This window comes from Amphibalanus amphitrite, unplaced genomic scaffold (assembly GCF_019059575.1).
Source record: "Amphibalanus amphitrite isolate SeventyFive unplaced genomic scaffold, NRLGWU_Aamphi_draft 000272F_arrow, whole genome shotgun sequence".
NCBI lineage: Eukaryota > Metazoa > Arthropoda > Thecostraca > Balanomorpha > Balanidae > Amphibalanus > Amphibalanus amphitrite.
Genome location: NW_024881767.1, coordinates 505,762 through 517,500, shown reverse-complemented (window position 1 = coordinate 517,500; position 11,739 = coordinate 505,762). Strand labels below are relative to the sequence as shown.

The window sequence follows — 11,739 nt, the reverse complement described above, 5'->3', positions numbered from 1 at the left end:
AAACATCCAGCTTCCGCAGGTATGGACGGTAGCAACCGGCTTGGGGAACTTTAATGGACACGAGATTGTTCTGTGAACGACACCGTTTTTGTTGCCTTATGACATGTCGACTGCCGTGCAAAGGCAAAAACTAGTATTTGAGGTCAGACTCCGACCTCACATAGAAGTTTTTGTCTTTGCACGGCAATTGGGGAGGCCGTTCTCCCACCCTGCCGGCCTGTGGACGGCAGCCGCGCCTGACCGCTGCCGCTAATTGTCGGCTGGCGCTCTGGCAGGAGCTGGTCGACTGCGTGGCCTCGCTGCACGCGCGTCCCGGCGCTGTCGGCCAGCTGTCCGAGGCCATGTCGCGGCTGGCCAGCCTCTCCGTGGACCTGCAGGACAGCCTCGACGAGCTGGAGACCCTCCTTAAGGTAGGCACGCACCGCCGCACACGGCGCCACTGACGAGCGCCGCCACTAATGGCTGGGTGGGAACCTTTGTCGACACGCTGGTATTGTTTTTCTTCTTCTTTAGTCACGGTATGTTTCAGGTGCTGCTTGTTTAAGCACCCCACTAGCCGCCAAAAACATGTCAAGATCTTTGGACCTTAATTTGTCCTGTGCTGCCGAATATCCTCCGCTAAATGCTCATTTTGCATTATGCAGCTTGCCTCTATCTTTCCACTGAAGGTCTGTCTGACTGTGACCGGGGCGCCGCTGTCTGACTGTGACCGGGGCGCCGCTGTCTGATTGTGACCGGGGCGCCGCTGTCTGATTGTGACCGGGGCGCCGCTGTCTGATTGTGACCGGGGCGCCGCTGTCTGATTGTGACCGGGGCGCCGCTGTCTGATTGTGACCGGGGCGCCTCTGTCTGACTGTGACCGGGACGCCGTCCTGTCTGACTGTGACCGGGGCGCCGCTGCGCGGACAGGAGGAGGAGGAGCGGGCCAAGGAGCACGCGGCGGCGCTGGGCGGCCGCTGTCCGCCGTCCATGATCACGGCCGAACTGCGCCGCGAGTTCGCCAAGTACCGGGACGCGCACCGGCACGCGGCCGAGTCGGACACAGCGCTGCAGCGCGCCATCTCGGCGCACCTGCCGCACCTGACGCTGCTCAGCGGACCGCTGGAGGCGCTGGAGGCGCAGCTGCCCTCCGTGCTGCCCGTGGTGCAGCGGCCCGAGGCGGCCGCCGCCATCGGCGAGCTCCAGCGGATCGTGGACAAGGTCAGAGAGCCGGGAGAGACGGTGGGAACTCATCGGTAGAGGACCGAGGTAACCGATACAGGCGCCATCAAATCGCCAGTCCTAACTTACGGCCTCTGCCCAACTCCAGCATACGGCATATTTCGAAGGAAAGAAAAAGAAAACGCAATCACATGGTAGCCGTTCTTGGCATGGTGGCTGAAACAGTCATATGAGTGCGTCTTCAGACCCTTAAATGCGCCTCTGTGGCGAGTGTCCAACTGCAGCGAAGGGGTACGCCCTCTGATGGTCCCCTCTGATGGTCCCCTCTGCCCGTCCCGTCCCCTCTGACTGTGTCCCCCTCTGACCGTGTGCCCCTCCCCCCTCTGACCGTGTGCCCCTCCCCCCTCTGACGGTGTGCCCCTCCCCCCTCTGACGGTGTGCCCCTGCCCGGCGGCACCAGGTGGAGCAGATGCGCCGGCAGCGCTCCATGCTGACCAGTCACCTGCGGGACGCCGTCCACGGTGACGACATCACGCGCCGCGTGGTGACGCGCGCCGGTGACGACGTGGGCGCCTTCATCGAGCGCGAGCTGGACAAACACCGTAAACAGGTCGGGACGGCCGGCAGACGGAGAGGGGGCGATGGGCGCCGCGGCTCAGCCGGCGGGACGGCGGACGGCCAGGGGGCCATTGGTGCCGCCTGGAGAACGGGCGTCGAGCGGCGGGGCGGGGTTTGGGGTGGGGTAAGGAGGCAGAAAGCAGGGAGGGAGTCCATAATATTCCTTCCTTTTCACCACTCAATATGTGGCGCTTTTCGGTCCGTTTTCTTATGGGCAGCCTTTTTGTTTTTTATGTTAGATTTGTATCAGCTGCCGCTGACGCCGGCTGTGTATAGCGGTACCAGCCGCTGACGCCGGCTGTGTATAGCTGCACCAGCCGCTGACGCCGGCTGTGTATAGCTGCACCAGCCGCTGACGCCGGCTGTGTATAGCTGCACCAGCCGCTGACGCCGGCTGTGTATAGCTGCGCCAGCCGCTGACGCCGGCTGTGTATAGCTGCACCAGCCGCTGACGCCGGCTGTGTATAGCGGTACCAGCCGCTGACGCCGGCGCCTCTGTTCGCCAGGCGGCGGTGATCGAACAGAACCTGACCGCCCAGGAGAACATCCTGCGCGCGCTGACCGAGGCCAACGCGGCGTACGCGCCCACCCGGCAGCTGGTGGCCGACCTGGTGGCGCAGCGCGAGGCGCGCGTGGCCGACCTGCTGACGTCGCACCGCGCGCTGGACGAGCTGCTCCAGAAGGGCGACCAGGGCGTCCAGTTCTACACCAAACTGCAGGTCAGCTGTGGGCGCCGCGGGCGGGTGCGGGACCGGGGGATGGGGCGGGGGTATAGGGACCATCACCGCGGCTTGAAACAGTTTGGCGAACAACCCTTGGTCTAATTTTGTATGAACTTACAATAGCTGACTCGAAACGGCGATTTGTAGACTACAGTGTACGTACACCCATACATGGACGTGCTTTTCGTTACTTTATTCAGGCCTGAAGCTGGGCAATGGGCTGGGCCCGTTCTCACCCCCTTCTGTCTCTCGTTACCCAGGAGAGCGTCAGCAAGCTGCTGACCCGCGCGCGCAGCGTCTGTAAGGTGCAGCAGGAGGAGCGCTCGTCGGCGCTGCCGGCCTCGTCCGCCGGCGCCGGGTCGGGTCCGACGCCGGCCAGCGCCCCCAGCGCGCCGGCCGGCGGTCCGCGGCTGCGCGACTACCTGGCGGCCGGCTACCGGGCCGGCGAGACGCCGCCGCGGCAGCGCCCCTCGCCGCTGGGCTCGGAGCAGAGCGAGCCGGGCTGCCGCGGCGCCGCCGCCGGCTCCGTGGCGCCCTCCGCGCCCGGCTATGCGGCCCAGATGGCCCAGTACATGAGCGCCCCCTCGCCGGCTCCGGCGCCGGCGGCGGCGGCTGCCCGCGGTCCCGAGTCTGGTGGGTACGCCGCGCAGATGGCCCAGTACATGACAGCCGGCCACCGGGCGGCGGACGGCGCCGACCGGCAGCGGGCCGGGTACGGCCAGCCGGCGGCGACTCAGAGCGGCGGGTACCCGCCGGTCCACGGGCCCGCCCCGCCCAGCGCCGGCTACCCCGGGGCTCAGAGTCAGGCTGCGGCCGGCTACCCGCCGTCTCAGGGCCAGGGGACGGGCGGCTACCCTCACCAGAGCCAAGGAGGTCCGCCTGGAGGCTATCATCCTCAGAGCCAGGCGGCGGCGGCTGGAGGCTATCATCCTCAGAGCCAGGCGGCGGCGGCTGGAGGCTATCCTCAGAGCCAGACGGGCCCCCCTGGAGGCTATCCTCTGAGCCAGACGGGCCCGGCGGGAGGCTATCATCCTCAGAGCCAGACTGGCCCGGCGGGAGGCTATCCTCAGAGTCAGGCAGGTCCCTCTGGAGGCTACCAACATGAGGCCCAGGCGGGACCGGGCGTACCAAACGGCATTGCGGGCCCGTCACCGTCTCCCAGCCCCGTCTTTTCGCGGCCGCCCGGCCCGCAGAACCCTCCTGGGCAGCCGACTCCGGCCTCGTCCGGCGCCACCGCCGCGCCAGTGCCGTCCACGGGAGCAGGCTACATCAACGACCCGTACCTGTCCTACTACGGCGGCGGCGGCTACACCTCCTGGACGCCCTACCAGACGTTCTCGCGGCCCGTGGGTGACAGCCGGCTGCAGGTGGACAACGCCTGCGCGCGTCGCCCGATCGCCTCTTACGCGCAGACGGGCGCCACCCACTCGCACAGCGTGCTCTCGTCGGCGGCGGCGGGCACCGGCTCGGGCCAGGCGGCCACCTCCGGGCCGGCGGCGCCCTTCTACACGCCGCCGCGTCTGACAGCCTCGGGCGGGGCGCAGACGGCCATCCGACCGTCGGGCATCGCGCCGTACGCGCTGGCCACCGGGTACGCGCCAGCCGGCACCCCGCCGCGGCCCGCCGCCCCACCGCAGGCCGGCCAGTACGCAGCCTACGGACCGGGCGCGTCCGGCGCCGGCCACCAGCAGCCGGCAGCCTACCCCGGCGCCCAGCAGGCTCAGACTCCGCTGTCGGCGGCCACGTCCAGCGCGCCGGCCCCGTACAGCGGCGCGCCGGCCCCGTACGGAGGCGCGCCGGCCGGCCAGGCCCCGTACAGCGGCGCGCCGGCCCCGTACGAAGGCGCGCCGGCCTCTCAGAGCCCGTACGGCGCCACCCAGCCGGCCGGCGGGGCACAGCGGCAGCCGATGGGGCCGGGTCAGTCGCCGTCCCCCGGAGGGTACGGTGGCCAGCAGCCGCCGCAGGCAGCCGGGCACCAGCAGCACCCCGGGTACGGGTACTCGCAGCAGCAGTACCAGCACCCTCAGCCGCAGTACCCAGCTGCCGGGCAGTGGCCATACCCGGCCACTGGACAACAGCAGCAGCAGCAGCAGCAGCAGCAGCAGCCTGGTGTCCAGCAGCAGCCTGGAGCCAATGCTGGGCAGCAACCGCAGCAGCAGCAGCAGCAGCATCCAGGAGTTAGCGCTGGGCAGCAGCAGCAGCAGCAGCAGCAGTACCCTGGAGCTAGCGTTGGGCAGCAGCAGTATCCTGGAGTCAGTGCTGGGCAGCAGCAGTATCCGGGAGTCAGTGCTGGGCAGCAGCAGTATCCGGGAGTCAGTGCTGGGCAGCAGCAGTATCCGGGAGTCAGTGCTGGGCAGCAGCAGCATCCAGGAGTTAGCACTGGGCAGCAGCAGCAGCAGCAGTACCCTGGAGCTAGCGTTGGGCAGCAGCAGTATCCTGGAGTCAGTGCTGGGCAGCAGCAGCAGTATCCTGGAGTCAGTGCTGGGCAGCAGCAGCCGCAGCAGTATCCTGGAGCTAGCGCTGGGCAGCAGCAGCCGCAGCAGCAGTATCCTGGAGCTAGCGCTGGGCAGCAGCAGCCGCAGCAGCAGTATCCTGGAGCTGTTCAGCAGCAGCATTTCCCGGGATCCGGCCAGCAGCAGCAACACTATCCGGCCGCCAAGCAGAGTCCACCACACCAGTACTACCCGGTGGCCGGTCAGCAGCAGCCGTCACCGCGGCCCCAGCAGCAGCCGCACCAGCCGCAGCAGCAGCCGCTGCAGCCCCAGCAGCCCCAGCAGCCGCCGCAGCGGCACCCGGCTGCGGCGCAGAGCCTGACCCAACAGCCGCAGCAGCCGCAGCTCCTGCCGGCTCAGAGCAGCGTGTCGGCGCCCGCTCTCAACACGGCCCAGTACATCCAGCCGACTGCCGCGGTGCAGCCCGGGCAGCAGCAGCAGCAGCAGCAACAACAGCAGCCGCCCCAGCAGCAGCAGCAGCAGCAGCAACAACAACAGCAGCCGCCCCAGCAGCAGCAGCAGCAGCAGCAGCAGCAGCAGGCCAAGGTGAGCCACTTATGACATCGCTGAGCCAAGGTGACGTTACTTACGGATGGCTCTCACGGCATTGGCTTAATTATTACATGAGCTGGATTTATGCACTTTTTCAGTTTGATCTGCACCGATTTGTACCCTTCTGTAACGATTGTTATCGTTTTACGCCTGCTTTGTGCTCTTCCGTGCCTGTTTTCCGTGTGCTCTTCTATCGGTGTGTAGTTTTTCCGACTCTGCTGTCTCACGGCGCCCGGTGAGCCGACGTTTGTGTGTGGCTCGGCCCGGCCGTGCGCCAGTAGCGGGCCGCGCCGTCATTGTGGCCCGGTCTGGGTGTGGCTCGGCAGGCGGACCTGGTGTCCCAGAACGCGCAGCTGCTGGCCGGACTCGACCTGTCGGCCCCTGCACTCGCACCCACTCCCACACCGGCCCTGCCGGCGGCGCTGCAGACGCTCCGGCCGGCCTCGACCGGCGTGCAGGTAACGCGGCGCTTCCGTCCCGGGGGCGCTAACACAGCCCGCCAGCGCCGGCGGAGGCGGGGCGGCGGCGTCTGGTGCTGAGGGTGCCCCTTGAACGCCGGTGTAACCTGGGTTACATTCAGCTGGTGCGTTCGTAGTGTGAGTAGCGTGGCTGGGCAGGGTGTACGCGCCGGCGGTTCATTGACGGTGTGCCGGCAGTAGTTCGCTGCTGACCGCCAGCCGTGCTCTGTGACTCTGTGCCACCGCGCGGTGTTCCGTCGACCCTGCTGAGTGTCTCGGTGTTGTTTCACTGGTGCTGTTTCTCAGTGGTCTGTGCCGTCTGCGCAGGCTCCGGTGGCCGGTCAGCCGGTCTCGGCGCCCGCTCCGGCGGCCGCCGGGCCCGGCTCGGGCGTGGACCTGCTGTCGGCGGGCGGACCTTCCGTGGGCGCGCCGCCGCCGCCCGGGCCGGCCGCCCTGCAGCCGCGCGTGGTCACCTCCGAGGCCGAGAGAGAGCGCCGCCAGCAGGCCGACCGGGAGCGGCGCAAACTGTCGGCCGGCGGCGACCCGTACACGGACGCCGACAGACTGCAGGCCTTCGTGCAGGTCCGTCACGACCGGCCCGGGATGCTGCATTGTCACTGCTCTGTGCCGCTGATTGTTTACGAGGTCTGAATGGTGGAGCCTACAATCCACATGTACATGACTGGAGTGCTTGATGGCTAGTTGATGAGCTGTGCCTGGTTGGAGTTATCCCTTTAGTCATGGTAAGCCCGCGCGTTCGGCCGCTGACCCGACCGTTTCCGTGTAGGAGGTGGAGCGGATGGATAAGCTGGTGGCCAGCCTCACCAAGAAGTCGCTGAACGGTCCGACGCCGCTGGACAGCAAGTGGAAGGAGCTGATGGACCAGCAGGAGGTGAGTGAGGTTGTAGACCAGGCTGGACGCGGCTGTGGCACATCTGCAGCGGCGACTCAAAATAGTATACGGAGACAGAGTATGAACATGATATTCTGGTCTTTTATAAGGTCATCTAATTAAGACCTAGCAAAGATAATCCAATAGCATCAGCATTTCATCATATTGTCATTACAGCTATGGATCAGTGAAACGGTGCTCGTATCAGAATAGTGTGTTTCCCTGCTAGATCTCCGTCCGAAGTCGCCCTTCCAAAAGGCTCGTGTGGTACTGATACGGTTCAAACGCACTGCATATGGTAACAAAGGACGTTTTCAGACCTCGGATACGGCGGATGCTGCTGTGAGTGGGAGATTCCAGGACGTAGACCGTAGATTCACCGTCCCCCGGTGTGAGATCGGTCCCCGTGATTTCAGCCGGGCCTGTCGGGGTAGCTGTGTGCTTGGCGCCCGGAACTGGGGGTTTTCCTGTACATTTCCCGCCATCCCCACCGCACACTGTGCAGTTCTTCATTGTGCCGTACGCTTGTGCAAATAACACACTGACTTCTACCTACCTAGGCAGGCATAGAACGTCATGCAGTTGCGCACGGCACTACTGTGAGATCGGAACTTATCGTAGCAACAACTCGATTTGAACCACGCCTTTACGTCAGTGATGCGTGGTTTAAGTGACAAGGCAATCATGTACTTTCATCGTATATACAAAATTGCAATTAATCAGGCTGGTTTGCTATGTCTCAGTCTAGCTGCTTCTTAGAGCGTACGCCTAAGTCGGCGGCTGAAGCTCCTACGCTACCTGTCGGCACCTTCCGCCTTGAGTCAGCTCACAGCCCGCCCGCCCTACCTCCGCCGCTGAGCCCCTGACCGACACCCCCCCCCCCCCCGCGCGGCGGCAGGCGGACGGCCGCTCGCTGAAGATCTCCGTGGCGCGCTGCTACCCGATGAAGAACCGGTTCCAGGACGTGTTGCCGTTCGACAGCAGCCTGGTGGCGGTGCCGCTGGTGCGCGACGACTACATCAACGCCAGCCGTCTGCCGGAGCTGAGCGCCGGCAGTCCGCCGCTGCTGGTCACCCAGGCGCCGCTGGCCGTGACGCAGACCGACTTCTGGTGCATGGTGTGGCACCACCAGGTGGAGCTGGTGGTCTGCCTGCTGCCTGACAGCGAGCTCGACGGACAGGTGGGCGCTGGGCGGGACGGAGCGGGACGGAGCGGGGAGCGGTGTGGCCGCGACTAGCTGTGCTCCCGTCTGTGCGCTCTGATCAGACCTGATGTCGTCTGTGTCCGCCGCCGCAGGTTTACTGGCCCACGGAGCGCGGAGTGGCCGTGCAGCGCGGCCCGCTGCAGCTGACCCTGCAGTCGCAGTCGCCGGCCAACGGGCGGGTGGAGCGCATCATCTCGGTGCTGCACGCCGAGACCAAGATGTCGCGCGTGGTGATCCACCTGCAGTTTGGCGGGTGGCCGCGCGCCGCGCTGCCCGCCAGCCCGGCGCCGCTCGTCCAGTTCGTGGCTGAGGTGGGGGCCGGCTGAGGGGGGGTCGGGGACTGGGGTATGGTCCGGTCACTGAGTGGCTAGCTTGACCGGGCATTGGATAATTTGGAAGCTGATGGTATATAATGACTGGTTACAGAGGCGGCTGTCAGCTCCCTCCCGTCCTGTGGAGGCCCGCTAACCGCCGTCCCCTGTGGCTCAGGTGCTGCACTACCACCAGCAGCAGCGCTCGCTGCTGCGTCCGCTGGTGGTGCACTGCTCGGGCGGCGTGGGCCGCTCGGGCGTGTTCTGCCTGCTGGCAGCCGCCATGGCGGAGATCAACGCCGGCCGCGGCCTGCTGGAGCCGCTGGCGGTGGCGCGCCTGCTGAACACGGCGCGCCGAAACTGCCTGCAGGACAAACAGCACCTGCTGTTCGCCTACCAGGCCGTCCTCTACGCCGCTCAGGACGTGCTCATGAAACGTGAGAGGCGCGGCCGGGTCGGCCCGGGGAGCCTGTGTCTGAATCTCACCCATTAACCGGGCATCTGGGTCATGAGGTTATCTGTGTAATGGGTCAAACCAGGTATGGGGTTGTTTGGAATACATGCCCTGGTTGAACAGTTTCTGGGGAACATAGTAAATGTGATTATTAGCTTCCGTGCGCCAGGTTTGGTCGTCACCGAGGCGTCTCCAGCTGCCCCGTCCGGTCGCTGTCCTGTCCAGGCGATACTGACCGGCCTCTCGCCCCCCCCCCCCCCCCCCAGGCGGTATCCTGACGAGCCGCGCGTCGTTCGAGCAGCCGCCCGGCCCGGCCCACTCGGGTCACAGCCGGCACCCGTCCGAGGATTTTCTGGCGTCGGCGCGCTCCGTGGGCGAGCTGCAGGCGCGACTGGGCGCGCTGAGCGCCGGCGGCACCCCGGCGCCGGCGCCGGCGCCGGCTGCCCACGGTACGGGGCGGGTCTGTCCGCGTCAGCCCACTGAGCGGGGCGGCGGCGGGCGGTCCGACAGGCTCGGCAGTCTGTCCGGGAACGGCAGCGCGCTTTACTGCTGAGGAGCATGAACGTATTCTATTTTGTTAATATGTTATAAATGTAAGGCGCTGAAAGCATGCCCTAACTAAAAGTTCTTCTTAGCAATGGCTTTTGATTAGCTATGAGCTGTTAAAGTGGTCTATATAGGTATGTGTACCCATAGTGTATTTCATTTGTCTGCCTGCTCAATGACGTTCCGTGTTTTCCGGCCGGCAGGCGGTGCGGCGGCTCCGGGCGGCTCGACGGCCTCCCTGCCGGCCGCCGCCGCCGCCGCGCCGGGCGCCGGCAGCCGGCCGAGCTCTGCGCCGGCGCTGAGCGGACCGCTGGCCGCCTGTCTGGACCCGGCCACCTTCCAGCTGGACCCGCCCACCGAACCGGCCGCCCCCGCCCCCGCCCCCGCCCCCGCCGACGCCGCCGACCCGCTGAGCCAGCTAGACCCGCTCTGGTCCCTGAAGAAGCACTGATGAGGGGCGACGGCAGCGAAGGAGCTCACGGCAAACTGTGGGCTGGAGACGGGTAGTGTGTGGCGGCAGAACTGTTCTGCACGGGCCGCGCCGCCCAGTGAAGGGCAGGGCGGCACGCCCGCTACCCGAGTGAGCGGTGGCTGGACGCCCGACCCTCGTGAACCGGACATTGTTACCTATCTATTGGAGCTGGATCGCGATCGGCCTGATCTCCCTTGGTGCCGAGCTCGATCTTCTGGTGATTGTCTGGCCGGCGCCGGCCCCAGGCGATACTGAGCCGGTCTGCGGACCTGCCTTTGGTGCGCGGACCGCTGGCGCGGCGGGCGGCCCGGCCGGTGTGCCGGCCCGGTCGGTCGGTACGGCGGCGCGGAGACGGACCCCGCGCTGCCGGCAGCAGAAGCTCGATATTCAGTTCAGACAGTGTACTCGACACGCTCAGTATAGGGCTGCACCGATCGTAACCTGTCTGTCTATCATGTCTCGCACTGTACCGCGGAGCGCCCCTGCACGACTGCTGCGTGTCAGCGGAGAGCCAGCGGGCCGCTGCGGCGCCCAGCTGAGAGCGGGCGGCCGCTGTGGTCCGTGCTCGCCTGTCACGCTGATTCGCCGTCCGCCAGCCGTGCTGTTTATATATGTAATTGTGTCTCACTCGGTCTCTGCGAGGAGCGCTCAGAGCCCGCGTATCCGTATGTGTTCGAGGACGGCTCTGTCGGGGAGGGACGGCGGCGGCAGCTGGTGTACTAGACCGGCCGCTGGTCCGGCGGCTGGTGTACTGGACTGGCGGCTGGTGTACTGGACTGGCCGCTGGTCCGCGGCGCTCGGTTGTTCGCCGGCGGCCGCGGACCGGACGCGTTCGCGGTGTCAGTCACCGGCTGTGGTCAGACCGCGGCTCTGCCGTGCGGCCGACGCCAGCCGCTGTCACCGGCGGCTGTGGCGCGCATGTATCTCAGACAGGGATATTCCAGCGGTTATTCAATGATTAGGCGTGGCGAAAATTCGCAAAGCGTTTTGAACATATATCCTGCCAATTCAGCTTTTAAATTGTATGCTATTATGAAATACAATGTATTTATGGATATGTTTATGGATATGGATATGTACCAGCACAAATTGTTGGCTGATTCTCAGCACGGTTACAGGAAACGGTACTCAACTGAGACAGCCTTGCACGCGGTTACCGATCTAGTGCTGCAATCCATGGACGAAGGCAAAATTTCACTCCTTGTACTTGTTGATCTGTCAAAGTGTTTCGATGTAGTGCCGCATACTAAATTACTTGAAAAACTCTCACTATATGGAATAGACACCGCATGGTTCCGCAGTTATCTTGAAAGGCACACGCAGCAGGTACGGATGCCGGCGACGGAGCAGGCTGCAGATCCCAGCGGTGCTGGACATGTGCCGGCAGTCGCCAGCCAGCTGTCGAAAACTAGAGATGTGCCCATCGGTGTTTTTCAGGGTGGTGCGCTCTCTTGTTTACTTTACCTACTGTATGCCAACGACCTGAGCCTGTGTGTCAGTGAAGAAGTCAGCATAATCCAGTATGCTGACGACACGCAGGTGCTAGTCAGTGGCAAGAAGCGAGACTTGCCCAATCTTATTGAGCGGATGGAAAACGCACTCGCGGCTCTTTTCCGCTGGTTTAGCTGCAATGGTATGAAGGTTAATGCCCAGAAGACCCAGATGATTGTCCTCGGCACTCCTCAGATGCTCCGTGACCTTCCACCTGTTTCGCTTAGCTTTAACGGAACGACTGTAACAGAATCGCGAGTAGTCAAGAATCTGGGGCTCACTATGGACAGATCGCTGAATTTTCAAGCTCACATCGACTGTATGTCTAGAAAATGCTCAGGTATCCTTATAGCACTAAGTCATGCT

The 11,739-nt window shown here is 64.8% G+C and overlaps 1 protein-coding gene across 2 annotated transcripts in view; it reads left to right on the top strand.

Moving 5' to 3' along the window:
* LOC122387071 (tyrosine-protein phosphatase non-receptor type 23-like) overlaps nt 1–10,941 on the top strand; it is a 27,643-nt gene extending 16,702 nt beyond the window's left edge. For both annotated transcript variants that reach the window (XM_043376898.1, XM_043376897.1), the window contains 14 exons: nt 1–19; nt 276–410; nt 910–1,200; nt 1,622–1,771; nt 2,286–2,498; nt 2,762–5,539; nt 5,872–6,003; nt 6,331–6,585; nt 6,791–6,895; nt 7,794–8,075; nt 8,192–8,410; nt 8,589–8,847; nt 9,131–9,313; nt 9,614–10,941. The exon at nt 1–19 is cut by the window's left edge and continues 32 nt beyond it. In XM_043376898.1, the coding sequence (XP_043232833.1) occupies nt 1–19; nt 276–410; nt 910–1,200; nt 1,622–1,771; nt 2,286–2,498; nt 2,762–5,539; nt 5,872–6,003; nt 6,331–6,585; nt 6,791–6,895; nt 7,794–8,075; nt 8,192–8,410; nt 8,589–8,847; nt 9,131–9,313; nt 9,614–9,861 (5,269 nt within the window). In that variant the 3' untranslated portion in view covers nt 9,862–10,941. The remainder of the gene's footprint in view (nt 20–275; nt 411–909; nt 1,201–1,621; nt 1,772–2,285; nt 2,499–2,761; nt 5,540–5,871; nt 6,004–6,330; nt 6,586–6,790; nt 6,896–7,793; nt 8,076–8,191; nt 8,411–8,588; nt 8,848–9,130; nt 9,314–9,613) is intronic.
* Nucleotides 10,942–11,739: the final 798 nt, after the last annotated feature.